We start from the raw sequence: 17,557 nt of genomic DNA, 5'->3' as shown, positions 1-17,557 counted from the left end.
AGTGACTCTTGCATGCAGGAGGTGCGGGATTACATGAAGTGTGAAGCTGTGGTTGGCACAAGCATGGTGACAAAGAAGATAATAGAGACGATCATTAGCTGCAAGTTCATAGATCCCTCTATAGAAGTATCAGCCAGAAAACTCTCTTTCCGGGTGGAGAAGGTAAGTCTCTGGATTGCATCCTGGCATTTAGCAGCGTGGCTGAGGGGGGTGTGTCCTTGTGTTAAAGCCCCTCTTTGCTCTTCCTGAGGCACTTGGTAAAGTGAGTGAAGATGCTTTTAGAGATGAGACTGGTATTTAACTGCCCCAAAGTAAAACTGCAGTTACAGCTGCACTGCAGTGGGGATCACGGCCACTTCCAGGGAAATGCCAGTTTCTCTGCTCACTCTAAAGGGAGGTTTCTAAGGATCCTCCAAGGCACGATGATGTCTGTACACTGATGCTGTAGGGAAGTTGGGGGGAAGAATGGAAATTTCTGTGAATTCCTCAGGCTAAAGAGGAAAAACCCATCATCTCCTGTGTCTCTTTGCCTTCTCTGCTGTTGGCATGGATGCTTTATGGTATAGCTATAAGGTATAGCTCTGTGCATTTCCCTAGGCCTCACCTGCTTCAAGAGACCCCAAGACATCCTGCAGTGATGATAACACTGAGGCAGAGCAGGTGCCCTTTAGTCTCTGGATCCCAGCTCCAGCATCATCTTTCCCTCTCCTGCAAGTTGTCTGAAAATGAGAAGATGTTTCATGATTTGGTTTCTGTAGTTTCAGGCCTCTCCTTTGGCTCCCAGGCTTCCACTGAAGTACAGAATCCCTGGGACAGGCAGTTCAGATGTAATTAGAAGCCTTTCAGCTCTCCCTGATTCTGCCTGGGTTCTGCTCGATGCCACACACACAAACTGATTCATTGCACACTATGGCACAGCACCTGTTTGATATCAGTACATGCAGAAGCAGTTTCCCAAAGTCTCTGGTTTCTCTAAACCATGCAGGAAGCCCAGCACAATGCCCAGACAGGAAGGAAGAGCCTAGGCTGATCACAGCTTTGAGACCACACACACCTTGTCCCTGTAGCAGGGGCTGCAGGACACGTGTTGCAGACTGACTGCTTTTATGAGGCTGCTAGAGCCAATAAGGTTGTAAGAAATGACAGCGTGTGAGTGAAGATCATCCAGTGCTGTTCTGCCCAAGAGAGAGACAAAACTGGAGACAAATGGCCTGGATTCACTTTCTGCTTTAGGTCTTGTTCAAGCAGCCACCTCCTCTCCTATTCCCTCATCTGTACATGGGAGTGGTGCCCTGTCCCCAGAGGATGCTGTGGTTTCTAAACATGACAAGCATCTGCTATAAAGAAACATCTCCTGGAAAAGTAGAAACAAATAGAAAGGATCAATAGAATGTATGCACTTGTGGGGCTGAAAGATGTGAGATGCAAGAGAAGCAGGAGGAGGTCTCTGGCTACTTGAGGCTGTTTTTCCTTGTTTCCATAGAAACCCAGTGATGTCCTAACTCTGCAGTACCAGCCTTTGGCTTTAAAAAACACCTGCTCCCTGCCGCTCCACCTCGTGCTGGACGTGGAGCAGCCGTTTCTGGTCTGTGATGAGGAGCAGCAGCCCCTCCCAGATGGCCAGGTGAGCAGCCCTGGACTCCTCCAGTGGGGTTGGAAGAGGAGGGATGTGCTGGTGCCTTTCTCTTGGGAGGGCCTTGAGTCAACAAGTTTATTGTGTAGCATCAGCAGTGGGCTGGCCTGGGCTGCATCAGCAGAGCTGCTGAAGGAATCAAAATATTACCTGAATTGAGAAGTTCCATCCTGGCTTTAAGGCACAAGGAGGAGGGAGCAGGCAATTTGGCCAGGGCAAGCCATGCAGTAAAGGTGTCTCCTGGAAAGCATCCCAGCTCTCCAGCAGCCAGCCCCTTGTATTGCTGCTGAGCACAGAAACGTGAGCCTGAGGGAATCCTGGACTGGACTGTGGTGCCTGCAGTCAGACCCTTGCTATAAAGAAGTGAACAATGAACTGAGAAGCCCATGCTGGGGCCACACTTGGAGCATTCACTGTTTCATGCTGTCAGACCTTGGCATGTCATTAATTACTGTTCATCTCCTTGCAGCCTGTGACAGTGGGTGTAGAGGAGACCTGCCATGTCTACATCGCATTTGACCCAGCTTACAAACTGGAGCTTAACAGCTGGCAAGAAAAGAAGATTCTGAAGATAGACATGGTTAGGGACCATCCTAATGTGGAGCATATCGAGCTTTGGGGAGAAGTCCACTTCCCCAATCTCCAAATCCAGCCCAGCAGCCTGGAGTTTGGCTGCATCGTGGCTGGCACGGAAGCAGTGCGCTCTCTGAGGATGAGCAACTGCAGCCCCCTTCCTGTGGAGTACCACTGGTCATTCCAGGCAGACAGCCAGGTGCACAAGTTCAGGTATGTGCACCTTTGCCCTCTCCTCTTCTTCCTGGTGTCCTGTTTGTGCTTTGCAAAGAACAGAGCTGTTTGTCTAGGATCTGACAGACTGCTCTGACTTCTCCTTGTGCAAATAACACTGACCAGCTGTGGTCAGGCTGGATGCTCAGGGAATAGGTTTTCCACCAATTTGGTGCTGTGTACCCCCATAGTGGTTTCCCTTGGGATGGAAAGCTGGGGCCAAAGCTGCTTTCTCAGAGCTCTGTGGCCTGAGGCAATGTCCACCTTGATGAGGGGCTCCTAATCCCAGCTCCCACAGTGCTGCTGGAGGCCCTTTTGGGGGTGCCCTTTTGGCCCCTCTGCTTTGGGATGGGTCCTCTCTGCAGGAGCTGCTCTCTGCTCCTTGCCTTCCTCATTAGAAACACAAGCAGAGTTACCCTGAGCACCTGCTTCAATCTAAAGTGGGGAATGTGACCTGAGTCACCTGGGAGTGTTGGAAAATGCCAACCACCCCCCTGCACTGTCAGGGAAACATTCCTGATAAATACCTGGTAGAGCTGCAGAGTTTCTGGCACTGGGCATTGGCAGGGCTGTGCTGGCTCATCACTGGCTGGGTCTGCCCTTGGTGCCTCAAATCTCACTTTTTGCTCTCCTCCTTCTGTGTCTTTTCCTCTCCCACTGTGCTTTTTGCATCCTCACAAGGTGTTAATCCCTGTCCTCTGTAGTTCCTCAATGCAAGCAGTTGCAGCTGCCTGCACCACTGCTACCTCAGTGTCATCCCTGGGCTGGTTTAGAACAGACCTGCTCCAGCCTGGATTGGGAAGGGCTGGATCAAACCATTCCTGAGTTCAACGCCCCAGCACCCAGCCAGGGGCTGCATCCTGACCAGGAGCTCCTCATGCAGGTGTCCCTCCCTCCCACTGCAGCTCCCTGCTCACAGTTATGTTATTTTCCAGATATGAACTTTGCCCACCTCAATTCAGACCCCCACCACCAAAGCTGAAGAGTTCCTGTTTGAATTGCTCAGCATCTCAATGGAGCCACCGCAGTATTAAAAATGTGGAGGAGCCAGACACAGCCCTGAAAGAACCACAGGATCTTGGCCAATCTTCAAGAGCAGAGGTAGATTTTCTTGTACACCGAGTGCTGTGTTGTCTCCCCAGCTTGCCACCACCAAGTCATGCTCATGCTGACCTCCCTTTTTGCTGCCCTGCTGTTTTGTGCCTTGAGAGTGGGCTGGGCAGCGGGGCCTGTGGATGGACATGGGCTGTGTGGGAGGGAGGAGCAGGAGAGTTTTCCTTGGAGAAGCCTGCTCAGATCCTACAGATCTAAGCTCAGCACAGATCTGTGTTGAGTGTGGGATTGTTTTGCCTTGTTTTCTTCACAATGTAAGATGAGGCTTTCATGTGCATCATGATGATAAGACCTCCAGCTTCCTTCCCAGAGCAAGCTGTGATGAGTCCTGATCTCCATGTACCCTCTTCCCAACCCTGCCAGAGCACCTGTTTCCAGGTCTCTGCTTTCACCTGAGGGCTGGTATTGCAGTGGTGGGCCTGAAGCTGTCTTATAAAATGAGACTTTGCAAAGTGTCTCTCTCTTCCTCTCAGCATAGAAAATGGCTTGTTTTTCAGCTGCCAACATATATTCGTGGAAGGCATTACATCCCAGTGGGGCTGGCAGGATTCAGTCACTCCGTGGATGTACCATGGACTCCCCTCAAAGTGGAGAAGGTAAGAGGGAATCTGTCTCCCTTCCACATTTTCAGTGTGGCAAGCAGGGCTGTAGCTCCCAGCCCCACTGGTGGCCCTCAGCATTGCCCACAGAGGGGCCTGGCATCCCTCCAGACCCATCACAAAGTGCTGCTGAAGCAACTGGTTATTGGAGAGGCCGTGCAGGACATGTTGTAGGGAGGCCCAAGGACGCTGTGCAGCACCTGTGGAGGGCATTGCTCCCCCTGGACATCATCAGCTGGTCCGTAGGAAAGTTTTGCAGGAGCTTTTGCTGTAGCACCTTGAAAAAGCAGCATATAAATCAGAGAGAGAGAGGGGAAAAGCCTCAGGAGTCAGATGAGCTGGGCTGGGGTCCTTCCCTGAGCTCCAAGAGCTCTCACTCTGAGTGTCCCGCTTTTCTAAAAGCAGTCATAAATGCTTTTTAAAGGCAAGTTGTGCATCAGAGAGAATTTCTACTGCCAGGAGACATCCCAGTTCACTTTAATGTAGTGTATTAATGCATTGATCCGTGAGTATGGGAGAAGATTTTCCTCACGGTCCCTCCACTGGTCAGTGGCATGGATACAGGATGAGATCAGGATGATTCTGGCTGTGTTGTTTGAGGAATAGATCCCTCTGGCTACAGCTGCACTTTGCTCCAAGGTGCTCTTCTGCATCCATTTCCATGCTCAGCACCTCAATCTCTGCTGTTCTCCGTGCAGGCTTTCAGTATCCTGCCGCTGTCGGGTGTGCTGCAGCCGGGAGAGAGACAGCAGGTCTCCTTCACCTTCACTGGCCACCTCAACACCATGGCCCATGTCACAGCGCTGTGCCACGTGGAGGGAGGCCCCACCTACGAGGTGAAGCTGAGCGGGGAGGCCTCACGTGTCAGCTACTCCCTGAGCGCCCGGGAGATCAACTGCGGCTCCCAGGTACCACACGGCTCCCCTGGCACAGCTCCTCGCCTTGCTGCCTTCCTGCCCCCCTCGCTCCAGGGCTCCCTTCCCAGCCCCTTTGTTGTCTCTGGGGCTTGGAAGTTCAACCTTTGAGGGACACATCTGGCATCCAAGCTTTCAAATGGCCGTCTCCAACCCTCTCCAAAATGCTGGGAATACCTCTTGTTCAGGGGACTTCACACTGCCTCCTGAGGCACCCCAGGGGGATGCTCTGGACGTCCCTCTGCTGATCCACTCCTAAAGCCTGACCTCCAAGGAGATGCTCTTGTCTAACGCTCTTCTTAATCCATGCAATAATCAAGGGAAGATCTTGGGCTTCCAGTCACTATAGTTGGAGAGACTGTCCCAGAATGATCCCCACTTCACTCTTTTTCAGTTGAAAGCCCACAGCTATTTCCAGCTGCTGGCCCTGTCTGTGTTGCTCTGTGTGACTCCCTTGTTGCCTGTATGCTGCTTGCCAATACTTGCATGCAGGTGCCTTTTCTTTTGGAGTACCTCAGTGCTGTCTCTGTTTCTCCTGGCTGTTGGTGACCCCTCAGAGGGCCTGTGTCCCCACAGTGAAATGTGTTCATTTATTACTGGCCCTCCCATGGTTGTTGCCACACCTCTGGGTGCTGCCAGAGCTCCCTGGTCTTGTGCAGGTGTCCTGTGCCTGGGGGTTCCCCGGGTTCCCAAGTGCCCCTATCTCCTCTCTGGTCCCTGCTCCCATCATGGGTCTGCTTTCAACCCCAGGAGAGAGGAAGGAGATTCCCAGCAGCAGGCCTGGGTCTGTAACTTCCCGCTCTCTGCCTTCTCTGCAGATGTTTAACGAAGTTCATCACAGCACGGTCATCCTGGCGAACACCAGCAAGATTAAATTCAACTGGGTGCTAGAACCCAGCACTGCAGACCAAGACCTGCCTGGTGTGTTTCTGGTCAAGCCCACCACTGTAAGTAGCACAAGTGACTGACCCCAGCCCTGTCAGGTGGCCCAGGAGAGTGTTAAAGGGACAAAAGAGGGGGAGGGGGAAAAGGGAGAAAAATGTCCGAGGGGAAAACCCCAACCTCAGCCACGAGATAGAGAGGGCTGTAAGCAATTTCTTCTGGGGGCAGAGAAAGTCAAACAAGTGCTATTGAAAGTCAATAAAGCAAAAGGAACAGTGGTGGGTGCTTGGCTTGGGTGCTTAGCCACAGCCAGAGGCACACCAGTCAACACAACTACATCCATTATAGACCCTGGGTATTGCAACAGCCTAATACAAATTCACAAATGGTTACACATATTCAAATATTTTAACATAGTTCCTCCTCCATCCTGTCTTTTTGGAGCATGTACAGTTGCCCTAGTCCTGGTCATTTGGTACTTTTTGACACATTCAACAGGTTTCCATTAACTTCATTGGTTAAATGTTAATATTACAGCAACTCTTCCCCAACACTGGTATCACCACAAAACATTTGCCTTAAAAAAATTCTAAACTTTAACAAAAATTCTTTGACAAAAGCCAGCATTATAAAACACACAGTATTTACTCTAACAATTGCAAAAGCCAACACTATAATGTATTTATCACAAAGGTGATGTGGTCTGATGGTTTCTAGACAGAGAACCTGTCTTCTCAGCCTGTCTGTCCCCTGAGCCATCCCCCATCAAACACTCTGATGTATTCCCTTCCTCCTCTCCCATTCCTGCAGGGCTCCATTGCATGTGGCAGGAAGCAAGTGCTGAGATTCTCTTACATGCCAGGAGTACCAGGAGCCTTTAGCAGGACATACCAGCTTAAAGTGGGTGACCTGGAGCCGGAAAAGATCTGCCTGAAAGGAGAAGCGTCCTTTCCTATGATCAGTGTGAACCTGCCCTGGAACATCAAAGGTGGGCACTGCCTGTGTGCCCCCAGGAAGGGCCCCTCTGTTTTTGTTCCCTACCAAATGCCCATAGGGCAGCTCATGCCCACCTGCACCAAGCCTGGAGGGCTGCAGGACTCCCAGAGCCACTCAAGCCATCTGACTGCTTTGTGAGTCTTGAGCAGAGGATCCCAGGTGGCCTTTGTCCCAGGAACCATCCTGCAGAGCTTGCCAGCACATCTGGCAGGGTCCTGAAGGATGATGGCTGGACTGAAAGGCTTGGGAAAGCTGTAAGAGAGGCTGGCAGGGCTTCTGGCAGGGTTGGATTTGCGTGACATTGCAGGGGATGAGACGTTCCTCTGTGGGGAGGAAGATGGGTGGGAGTGAACATGAGGATTCCGAGAGGAGCAGCAGCATCCACTTTCCATAGATGGCTTGAGGGATTTCTTTCTGGAAGAAAGCAGTGTTTGGGAGGTAGGGACTTCCCAAGTTAAGTGGGATTGGCACTTGGCTCACACTTCTCTTGGTGGATGTTTTCTTCCTTCAGGAAATGAGAAATGTGGAAAGCCACTACGGCTTGCAGAACACACGCAGCAATACAGTGAGACCCTGAAAATTCAGATCCCAGCAGCTCAGCCCTTAAAAAGTCCAGATGTGAAGACTGGAAAGCTGAAGCCGTGCATGCTGGAAGGCTCTGACATTGTAGTAAGAACAGCTGCAGCCCCGTTTGGCACATGCCACTGTCTCCATGTCACCTGAGCCCCTTGCAGCCCACAGCAGTTTCCCAGTGCCCTGATGGCACTTGGGACCTCCCTGCCCACTTAGAACCATGTGTCACCTCAGCATTGTCCCTAGGGCTGCCACTCTGGCCATGGTCTCTTCGGGGGTTGGCTTGCACCAGCTTCCTGGCTACCCCAGGGACAGATCCTGAAGGCCATGCTCAAGGGATGGCATTGATGGTGTTTTGAAGGAGATGCAGGTCATTGCTGGGGAGTTTGTTGGTCCCAACCCAAGGCCTGCCAGATTTACAGACCTGAACAGCAGTTGCCTGATTGTGCCCTGGAACTGTGCTGGCTGTGCTCATCTCCAAGAGCCACCAGCTTGGGCTCGGTTCCCTTTCAAACCAGCTTTTGTCCAAGCTGCCTTGGTCCTGGCTGGGCACAGGCAGGTGTCTGGAGCTCTGGAAGATTCCTGGCTTGTCCGTCTGCCTGGCCAGATCAGCTTTGCTAACAATAGCTGGGCAGGCAGAGATGCTGGAGTTACTTCCCTGGAGATGAGGTCCTGGCTAAGAGAGCAGGAGGTGTCAGACACCGAGCAGCCAGACAGGAGAACCCCACACCCCTCTCAACAAGAGCAGGGTGGGATCCTTTCTCAGATGCAAACCTTGGGAAAGACCTTTGCTAACCAGACACTGTCTGTCTTCTGTTTCCTCAGGCAAACACTCGGCTGCAGATAAAGATGATCGAGAAGGCTGCTCTGGAGCTGCAGAAAAAGCTCACATCCCATCCCCCAAAGACCGAGTTCCCTGACAAAAAGCTGTGCCAGAGCCTTGTCAAGTGAGTAGGGACTCCCATCCCCATCTCCAGGTGCCCCGTGGGGAACAGCCAGCAATGTCCCCTTCTCCTGAGAGCTCCTTGTTTCTGCAGAGCTGGGAATAGCCTGGACTTCAGAGAGGCTCTTGTCCCGGTGGCTGGGACACGCTGCGTGTGAGCAGCTGAGTGCCCTCCCTTCCCCAGCACCACGCTGAGCTCTGGACTCAGCTCCCCACAGCTGTGGGGTTCTGTCCCTAGAGCTGAGGGGACCCACTGCAGACCTCCAAGCCCTTCCAGACAGCATCAATTCTGTCCCTGCTGACTAGCTCTGAAAGAGACAATTCCCAGCTGATGTCTTGGTTCCAACTAACAGAGCACGCTAAACAAAAGGAGGAGGGAATTGCACATGTCAGCAAACCCTTGAAAGCCCAAAATCAGATGCCTTGAATCCTGGTGGGGTGGCAGGGCTTATCTGATTAACTTGGTCTGTCCCTTTGCACCATCATGATGCAGCACAAGCACGGGAGGCTTCAATTCAGGAAGATGCTCTGCAGAACAGATCAGGTGGTCTGGTTGCAGAGCAGTGAAGATTTCCTGTGCAGGCAAATCTTATTCCTAGGCCCCAAAGCAATTTCAGGCTCAGGCTGTACACCAAGGCTAAGTAGTTTCATTTAGTCCAGTGGGGGCCCAGTGGACTCACCTCTACTGGCTTTTCATGGCAGAGGAGCTGTGGACAGTTTCCATTTTAAACTAATTTTATTTCCAGGTACCATTAGTAGCTGATAAAAGCTAGGACCTGCACTCCTCCTGACTTCCCAAAGTCATTGCCAGCTGGTCAGGCCATGGGTTTCATGGGCTTGAGCTGAGTTTTTACAGCAGTGAATAAAGAAATAGCCACTTGATTTGTATCCTCCATCCACTTGGACATGTAGGCAGGCTGTGGTTTAAGGACTGTCCTTACTCCTCCTTGCAGAGTTGAGCTGCCAGAGTATGTCCTGGACATGGGCACTGTCCTGAAGGGTTTCACTGAGAGACGCACCCTGGAGATCACCAACCCTGGGCAGATCCCAGTGTCCTTCTGGGTCGATGCATCTGTCCTGCAGGACACAGGTAAGCAGTGCTGGAGACACTTCCTGTGGGCATGGAGGAGGTGTCTCACACAGATTAGCTGAAGCCACTGAACTTGGGGAGGTTTTTCAGCTTTTTCTTCTCACTGCCCCTGCTGGCAGCTTCAGAGGCAGAATTCTCCAGTCCAGCCATGCCCAGGGACCTGGCCTGCCTACAACTGCCCTGACACTCCAGTGTGGGGGGCAGATGGGCTCATCACCCTGGTCACCTCTCAGCATCTTCTGCCCTTGGCTCCCACGAGCATCAAGTTTCTTTGGGCACTCTGTGGCCTTGTTTTGTGAACCAGTGGGGTCTGCTGTGTTTTGGAAGTGCTTTGTTTGGAGTTCACACTGTCACAGCACTTGTATTCAGCCTTTATTGAGGAAACAGCCTGTGAGATCCTCTGGTGGATCAAAAGAGGCTCCCAAAAGAGGCCTTGAGGCAAGGCTGCACTTCCATCACACAGTGGCTCGCTGTGTCGAGGCGTGTTCAGGTGCACTCTAAGTTTTTGTCCAGGTCACAGCACAGCATGGGGTTTTTCCCAGACCTCTCAGCCAGGACAGCTGTAAGGCCTTAACGTGCTTATGACACATTGCTTGTGTTTCTTGTGTATCTCAGCTGCTTTGTTTTCATCTGTTCAAGGTTTCAGCGTGGACCTGGGCCAGATGAAGAGTCTGCCCCACATGCACACCCTGAGGTTTGATGTGCATTTTGAAAGTGCCCAGCAACCACAGGGTGACGTGGATGTGCTGCTGCCCATACAGGTACCACAGCTCTTGGGGCAGGCAGCAGGCTGGGCACAGCAGCAGATGTCACCTGCACCCTCTGCTGAATTCTCTGTCCTTCTACAGGTAACAAAAGGCCCCACGTCTCACATCCGCCTCCGTGCCACTGTCTTGGAACTGTCGCTCGACCTCTCCCAGAACACACTGCACTTCCCCAATGTCCTCGTTGGGCAGTGCCAGGTTGAGACAGTCCAGCTCTACAACGGGTTCCAAGTGCCCTGCAAATGGTTCATCACTGCCATCAAGCCTGTTACGAAGGTAAAGCACAGGCAGCACTGAACACGTCACTTCTTGGTTGGGTTTTCTTTGTGTCTCCTGCCCTTTCTGCTCCTGTGGCTGCCCGAGCACTTGGGTCTCTGGCGTGTTTGAAGAAGCTTCTGAGGGTCTAGATCAAGGCTGGTTTTCCCAGACCTGTTCCATTAGCTGCTGCTTTGCTTTTCTGCCATCTTCACCCATTCCTCCTCCTCTGAGGACAGTAGTTCCCTTTGCCTGCCCTGTCTACAGGTTTTCCCTCCAGCTCTAGGCTATGGGGCCACACTTGGTTTGGCTGTGGGTGCTCTCAGCACTGTATCAGTGTCTCAGAGCACTACAGGAACTGAGGCTCTGTCCTCACAGACTGAGGAGACCTCACACCATTGGTTTCTGTGTCCAGAGCAATCAACTCAGATACCTGACACGAGCCCAGGGTCAGAAGCAGCAGGCACTGGAGGAAGGGCGCTGTCCCTTTGAAGTGACGCCCTCCAAAGGAACCCTTGATGCAGGAGCGTGGCAGAACTTGCAAATCCAGTTTGCACCCAAGGAGGAGGTGAGATTGGCAGCTGTCAGCCCAGGGGGCCTGTCAGGGCTATCTGGAAATGAGGGCCTGCTGCAGAGAGTGTGGTATGAGCTCTGCCTTCACAGGGGGCTTTCTGCAAGTGCCGTGCTCAGCGTGGCTCAGTTCACCCCGCAGAGCACTCCTGGGAGATGTGCTCTGAAATGCCCACAGGGAGCTTGCACAGAGAGCATCAGGGCTCTGTGGCTGCCTCTTGGCACAGGGGAGGGATGTGCCCAGCTCCCCTCAGCCTCCCCCTTGCCTGGCCGTGTTTGCAGCTGCGACACTCGGTGCAGAGCAGCTGCACACTCGCAGAGGATAATCCTGGAATGGCCACTCTAGGCCCATCCTGCTGCAGAACTGACTGGCAAAACAGCCACCAGACACCTTCTTGAGCATGGCAGGACAGTCACCTGTAGTGGTGTGCTGCCAGCAGTCAGTCCCTGGGGCTCTGGCCTGCCTGCACATTCCCACCCAGCTGGGGATTCAACTTAAAGGATGGAGCATTCCCAAAAGTAGTTTGCCTGTGGCTGCTGGGTCTTGGAAACTGACAGTGTGTACCAGTATGGACACAAGTGCTTCTGTGCCCACAGACAGTCCCAGGGACCTTTTAATTGCTCAAGAGATGTAAACATCTTGTGTCTGGCTTTGATCAGAGCCAAACACTAAGCAGACAAGGTGACCCTTATTTCTGGCCAGCGAGAGCTCATTTGCCTCTCTCCTGGAGCTGGCGTTTGCCTGATGCAGCAGTGCCAGGACTGGGTGTGGACACTGTAACCCCAGGGGCCCTTCTCTTGAGCACTGCACTCCTGCATGACTGGGTGAAAACGCCTGGCACTCCATTGTCCATCCATCTGATACCCAATACCCAGTTACAGTGCACACCAGGACTCATCCCAGTTACTCACACCCAGACACAGGCACTGTAGTCCCTCGCATAAGTGAATATCTGGTTTCTGTTCACCTTGGAGGGACTGATAACACCCTGACCTTGGGGCAAGGGTCGTATTTGGGGTCCTGTCACCTGGGGCTTCATGGACAAGTTTTCTGCACTTTTCTCTTTTCAGAGGTCTTACAAGTGTGAGCTGAAGCTTAACATTCCTGGGAGCAGCAATCACTTAAGGCTGCACCTCTCGGGGCAAGGTCTGGAGCCACGGCTGGAGTTCAGTCCCCCAGCACTAAAGATGGGATGGGTGCTGGTGGACAGCGATGGGGTGGAGGCCACAGTGGTGGTGAAGAACCCATGCAAATTCCCCATCGAGTTTTACTGCCTGGATTTGGATGAGCAGTACCTTGAGGAGGAGAAGGTGAGAAGGCAGGTCTGGTCCCTGTGTACATGCTGCCCAAGCTTCACAGCACTCCAATATTGCCAGGCTTGTGTCAGGGAGATGGAGGCAATGCCCAGGGCAAAGCCAGCTCTGCTGATGTGCTGTGGGAGGATTTAAAGAGTTTGTGTTGTTGGGAGGAAGGGAGGAGACAGCAAACCTGAGGTAAACATGATCTGCCCTGGTTGATGCCTGGGACCTTTGCATTGTCCTTGGGATGGGCAGGGGCTGCTTACAGTGGAGGCTCTGTCCCAGCCAGGGCCTGGTATGTGGGTCCATGGTGCCAAGCCCAGCTGGCAGGCTGGGCATGACTTGGGCTGGGAATGTGCTCTGGCAGAAAACTCCACTGGTTCTCAGGGCTTTGCTGGCAGAGTGCAGTCCTGGCTAGTGTGGCTAGTGTGGCTGCAGGCAGTGAGCAGCTCATGGTCATTGTTTGCTTCAGATGAGTCACTTGGGAGGGGTTTCTCTCCCAGTCCTGCTTGTAGCTCTTGCCTCTGCTCACCCCACTGGGCATAACAAAATACTTGTACTTGATGGAAATCAAAAAGCCCATTGCCAAAAGCTCAGTGCCTTCAAAGAAGGGGTTGTGAGGATGAAGGTGACAGAAGTATAAACAGGATTTTCTCTTCTCTTTCAGATGCTGAGGCACCTGGGACTGCATCCCCAAGGGCCTCCCCTTCCCCCTGCTGCTCTCCTCTCCAGAGCTGACTGCCCAGAGGAGCAGCTGGGCTCTGCAGAGCATGTGAAGCCCTTCACCATTGTTACACCTGAAGACAATCTGGTGGGTAGTGCAGTGGTGCTGGCACTGAAGGTGCCAGGGCAGGGACCAGGCTAGATGGGGGCATGGGGGACAGGTTGGATGGAAAAGGATCATTGTGGAGAGGTAGTGAAGATGTGAAGGGGCCCCACGTCTGCAGGTCTCCTTTCTGTCAGGGATGGGGCAAAAGAGAGAGCTTTGCTGGAGACAGAGCAGTTCTGTAAGAGAGGAAAAATCACTTAAAACCATCAACTTCCTTTGAGGAGAGGATCCTGAGTTAGAAGGGGTGTCCTAGACAAAACAAACACCAGTAAGGAAAACCAAGTTCCTGGGCAGGTGCACTGATTTTTTCTCTCTTCCACTGGTTAACGAAGGCCCATTTTTCTTTCCAGGATGGGAATGTCTCAGGGCTCACCCCTCTCTCCCTTTTCTCTCTCCCTTTAGGCCAGGACCCCAGATGAGAAGGGCAGTTCTGCTGAGGGCCAGCCAAAGACAGGTAAAGCAGTGAGCAGAGACAAGTCTCCAAAGGGGAACCAAATATCTACAGAGAGAACAGAAAGTCCCTGGGAATCCTCCAGCACAAGATCCAAAAGTACACTGGAAAGTGCCTCCATCCCCACAGAATTCCTCAGGTGAGCTGCACGGGAGGAGGTGATGCCTCTGCTTCTTGGTCCTCTTGCCAAACAAGGTCCATCGTCCCCAGCTGCACAGGGACCCTGTGCCAGTGCCCCCATGGGATGGCCAGTGCACCCTCCTTGTTTCATTTGCTCCTCAGCAATGTCTGAAGCCTCCTCTTTAATTGCCAGGCTGAAACGGTACCGGTGGACAGTGCCTGCCCTGGGTGAGGTGGAACTGCAGGTCCACTTCTCCACCAAAAAGCCAGGGAAGTTTGAGCAGACGCTGAGGTTTGAGCTGGTGGGGACAAAGCGGCAGTACGAGCTGCCCTGCAGTGGCACCGGCCTGTACCCCAGCATCAGCCAGAACCCACGGTAAGGCTGGCCCCTGGCAGCCTCCCACACTGCTGCCCCCGAGCTCACAGCCAGGGCTGCTCCTTGGGCATTCTGGCCTGGCCACATGGTGCTGCCTGACGTCAGCCAGCATCTCTTTCTGTGCTGGGAGCTGGGAAGGCAGATGGTCCCTGAGCCACCAGGATGGGTTATGGCTTTCTGACTGCATTTCCTACCTGGAGCATCTCATAGCTCCTCCTTCCCTGCTTTCTCTGCCCAGGCTGGTGTTTCCGCAGTGGAGGAAGACCATGAAGGAAGGTGAAATCATCTTCAAGGAATATGTTGAGAGCACCAAGCAATTCCACTTTGGACCGCTGCTGTGTGGGAAATCAAGAGAGTGGTATGTGCTCCCTGCTGGCTGTTGTACTTTTCTGGACACGCTTGGAGACGTGCTGTGCTGGTGGCACGATCCAGGGCAGTCCCTGGCAGAGTCCTGGCACACACCTGGGTTTGAAGGAGCACAGATGTGTGAACCTGAGCATCCAAGAGGCAAATGAGCCTTGGGGGAGCCGCTCTGCCTGCCTGGTGGCTGCCTTGGCCAGAGCCCCAGGCTGCTGCCAGTCCAAAGGGCACTTGGGGCAACTTTTGTCTGCCTCCACATCTCAGCTTCACCCCTTAAGAAATGTATGGTGGTTTTTGAAGTGCTTTGAGCTCTGCAGTTAGCCTGATTGAGCAATTATTCTGTAGATGGTTTTGTAAACCTATCCTTGATCTGTAATTATTAATAAGATTTTATGGTTGACCTGCCAGTGGGTGTCAGGGGCTATGTACAGCAGGAACTACATTTGCCTGTAATGACATTGCATCATCACTGCTGGATAAAGTCTGCCTGAAAACGTTGTCATTGAAGCTATTGTGCATTTCTACTTTTACTGTCACTTTTTAAAAAATAGTATTTAACATTAAGTTCTTGTCTCCATGGGAGCTCTGGAGGGCTAAAGCTATTTTGACAACATAGTTTCAAAAACAGACAATCTTTAGCCAGCTTTATGGGATGGTCTGGGATTTCTGTTTGCCTCTTTAACCCTTTCACTCCAAAGTCATTTCCACACCTGAGAGAAGGGTCATTTGTTATCTTTTTGCATTCCTCTTGGGAAATGATGCTTTATATGTCTTTCTCAGACTTTGAGCTAACCCATGAAATCCAAAGCAGTTTCATGACTTTTTGGAAAGAGATCAGCTAAACTCTTTTTCCAAAAGCCTTTCTTTATACCCTGCAGGGAAGGCACCCCAAGAAAGAATAGGAAAGCACCCATGTGCCTGGTGTACTGTTATTTTTCTAGGCACCTTTGAATTTACATTGTATTAAAACCACTTGAGGTGGCCTGAGCATCACCAGGCTTCTGGGGTGGAGGCACCAAGTACAGGGGAAGGCATCAAAGTCAGGCAAGGATGAGCACACGCCCACGCCCCTGGCTGGGATCCACTTCCCTCACTTGTTTGTTAGAGCAGGCTCTTCCAGCACCGCTTCCTCGGCTGCACACGGTGCTTTCCTCGATGCGTGGCAAAGGCAACAGTCTCCTCTGCAGCCTTTTCCCCTTTTGTGGACAGGTACAAGGCTCAGAACTGTCCTGGCAACTCGGAGAATATAACCATCCTCAACAACTCCCCCATGGACGTAGAGGTCCAGTTCTTCTTTGAGGATGATGAGAAAGCAGAGACCTTCCTTCTGGACCCTCCCAGCATGACCCTGAAACCAAAGAAGAAGCAGGTAGGAGAAGGGCAGGTAGAGCAGGCACCGTAGAAGTGCCCAGGAGCTGCTGCTCCTGCTCACACACAGTGCTCTTTCTGTTTCTTTCCATGGGGCTGGGTCCAGGAGCTGACCATTTGGGCATACCCCACTTCCCCTGGCTTCCTGGAAGACAAACTCATCTGCTGCATTGACAAGAATCCAGAGCCAGTGGTCTTCAGCCTGTGCTGCCATGGGGTGCACGTGAAGCTGGAGGTCAGCCCCCTGGAGCTGTCTTTTGGCAAGCTGCTTCTGCACAGGTCAGTCATCCCACACGCACTCCAAGACTTGTGACAAAGACAGAACGTTTGACTCTGCTTTCCAGGGCTGGGATGGAGCTGCTCCAAGTTGCATTCAGTGGTGAGGCTGGTGTGACCAGCCAGCAGCTGATGCCAAGTGCCTCCTGTCTCTGCAGGACTGACAGCAGGACCTTGGTCCTGAAAAACAACACCCTACTGCCCATGGCCTGGCAGCTCAGTGGGCTGGATGACCTTGTTGAGGACTTCTCACTGTCACAAGATAACGGCACCATTGATCCCCACTCAGAGATTGAAGTGACAGTGAATTTCAAGGCCCAGCAGATTGGCACCATTGAGAAGAGCCTTCGACTCGAGGTGAGAGGGACTGTGCCCTGCCTGGCACAGTGAGCAGCCACGTGCTCTTAGGGACAGAGTCAGGAAGAGCTGCTCCTGACAGACACAAGGGTGCTGTGACCCCAACTTCTGCCTCTACACAGCGTTTGCCAGAATGTGCAGTGCATCCACATCCCCCCAGATAACCAGACACTGCACCCTGAGCCTGTAGCACAACCACCTTGGCCCTGTGAATGGTTGAAGGTTGTTGTTTGGTTATACAGACTGCAGTGTGATCTCTACATTTCTCCTGGAGCTTGTCCAAACCTCTGGCATCGTGCAACAAACTCTGCCCCTGGCATTTTGTTCCCCATGGTTTAGGGGCTGCATTTCAGAGAGGGTGCTTGGTGATTGGAAAGGGTTGTCAATGCCACCTGCTCTGAGACACCTCACACTTCCTGTGGTTGTTCTTACATCCCTGTGCCTCTCAAGGATGCTTTAGCAGCAGCATTCCCTGCTGTAGGAATGCAGAGTTGGGCTGATGGGGTTTATACTGCAGCAGAATCCCACTGGGACAGCCCACGAGATGAACGGGTTAGGAAAGCTTGGGTGTCCACCAACACTTGTGAAGCCAGGGAGGCCATAGGGGAAGCAGCCAGCAGAGACAAGGACTTAGAGGCTGTCTAGGAAAAGAATAATCTGAACAGTGTTTGTTTCTTGCTGCCTCAGGTTTCAGATACAGAAAACATCCTGGGGATTGTTCAGGTTGAAAACATCAAACTGTCTGCAGAGGTGTATGATGTTCTCCTGAGCATGGTCCTGCCTGAAGGTCAGTGGATGTCTCCCAAACAAAGCAGTCCAGGTGCACTGCCCTACCTTGGGTGGTGGGTGACCAAAGCACTTGGGATGGGATGGGATGCAAGGATGGCAGGGATACATAAAGCACATACCCTGCAAGCTGCATGGAATAAAGCATTGTCAGGCCACTGGCAGCCTTAAGTCTCTCCCCTCTGAACTTTGAAGTGTGCAGCTTCACGTGCAGGTT

At 52.4% G+C, this 17,557-nt stretch overlaps 1 protein-coding gene across 1 annotated transcript in view; it reads left to right on the top strand.

Annotated features, from left to right (window-relative positions):
* Nucleotides 1-17,557, top strand: part of LOC131582750 (hydrocephalus-inducing protein-like) — a 56,242-nt gene that overhangs the window by 26,202 nt on the left and 12,483 nt on the right. The window contains exons 20-40 of the mRNA XM_058846219.1: nucleotides 19-162; nucleotides 1,484-1,624; nucleotides 2,103-2,419; nucleotides 4,053-4,128; nucleotides 4,830-5,039; nucleotides 5,864-5,992; nucleotides 6,738-6,915; nucleotides 7,435-7,592; nucleotides 8,322-8,443; nucleotides 9,393-9,529; nucleotides 10,169-10,290; nucleotides 10,378-10,580; nucleotides 10,927-11,116; nucleotides 12,190-12,429; nucleotides 13,649-13,836; nucleotides 14,011-14,193; nucleotides 14,432-14,551; nucleotides 15,763-15,922; nucleotides 16,028-16,200; nucleotides 16,356-16,554; nucleotides 17,242-17,341. Coding sequence (XP_058702202.1) covers nucleotides 19-162; nucleotides 1,484-1,624; nucleotides 2,103-2,419; nucleotides 4,053-4,128; nucleotides 4,830-5,039; nucleotides 5,864-5,992; nucleotides 6,738-6,915; nucleotides 7,435-7,592; nucleotides 8,322-8,443; nucleotides 9,393-9,529; nucleotides 10,169-10,290; nucleotides 10,378-10,580; nucleotides 10,927-11,116; nucleotides 12,190-12,429; nucleotides 13,649-13,836; nucleotides 14,011-14,193; nucleotides 14,432-14,551; nucleotides 15,763-15,922; nucleotides 16,028-16,200; nucleotides 16,356-16,554; nucleotides 17,242-17,341 — 3,490 coding nt within the window. The remainder of the gene's footprint in view (nucleotides 1-18; nucleotides 163-1,483; nucleotides 1,625-2,102; nucleotides 2,420-4,052; nucleotides 4,129-4,829; nucleotides 5,040-5,863; nucleotides 5,993-6,737; nucleotides 6,916-7,434; nucleotides 7,593-8,321; nucleotides 8,444-9,392; nucleotides 9,530-10,168; nucleotides 10,291-10,377; nucleotides 10,581-10,926; nucleotides 11,117-12,189; nucleotides 12,430-13,648; nucleotides 13,837-14,010; nucleotides 14,194-14,431; nucleotides 14,552-15,762; nucleotides 15,923-16,027; nucleotides 16,201-16,355; nucleotides 16,555-17,241; nucleotides 17,342-17,557) is intronic.

This window comes from Poecile atricapillus, chromosome 10, assembly GCF_030490865.1.
Source record: "Poecile atricapillus isolate bPoeAtr1 chromosome 10, bPoeAtr1.hap1, whole genome shotgun sequence".
In the NCBI taxonomy this organism is placed as follows: domain Eukaryota; kingdom Metazoa; phylum Chordata; class Aves; order Passeriformes; family Paridae; genus Poecile; species Poecile atricapillus.
The sequence above is the reverse complement of the archived record's forward strand: the minus strand, read 5'-3'. Positions and strand labels throughout refer to the sequence as shown.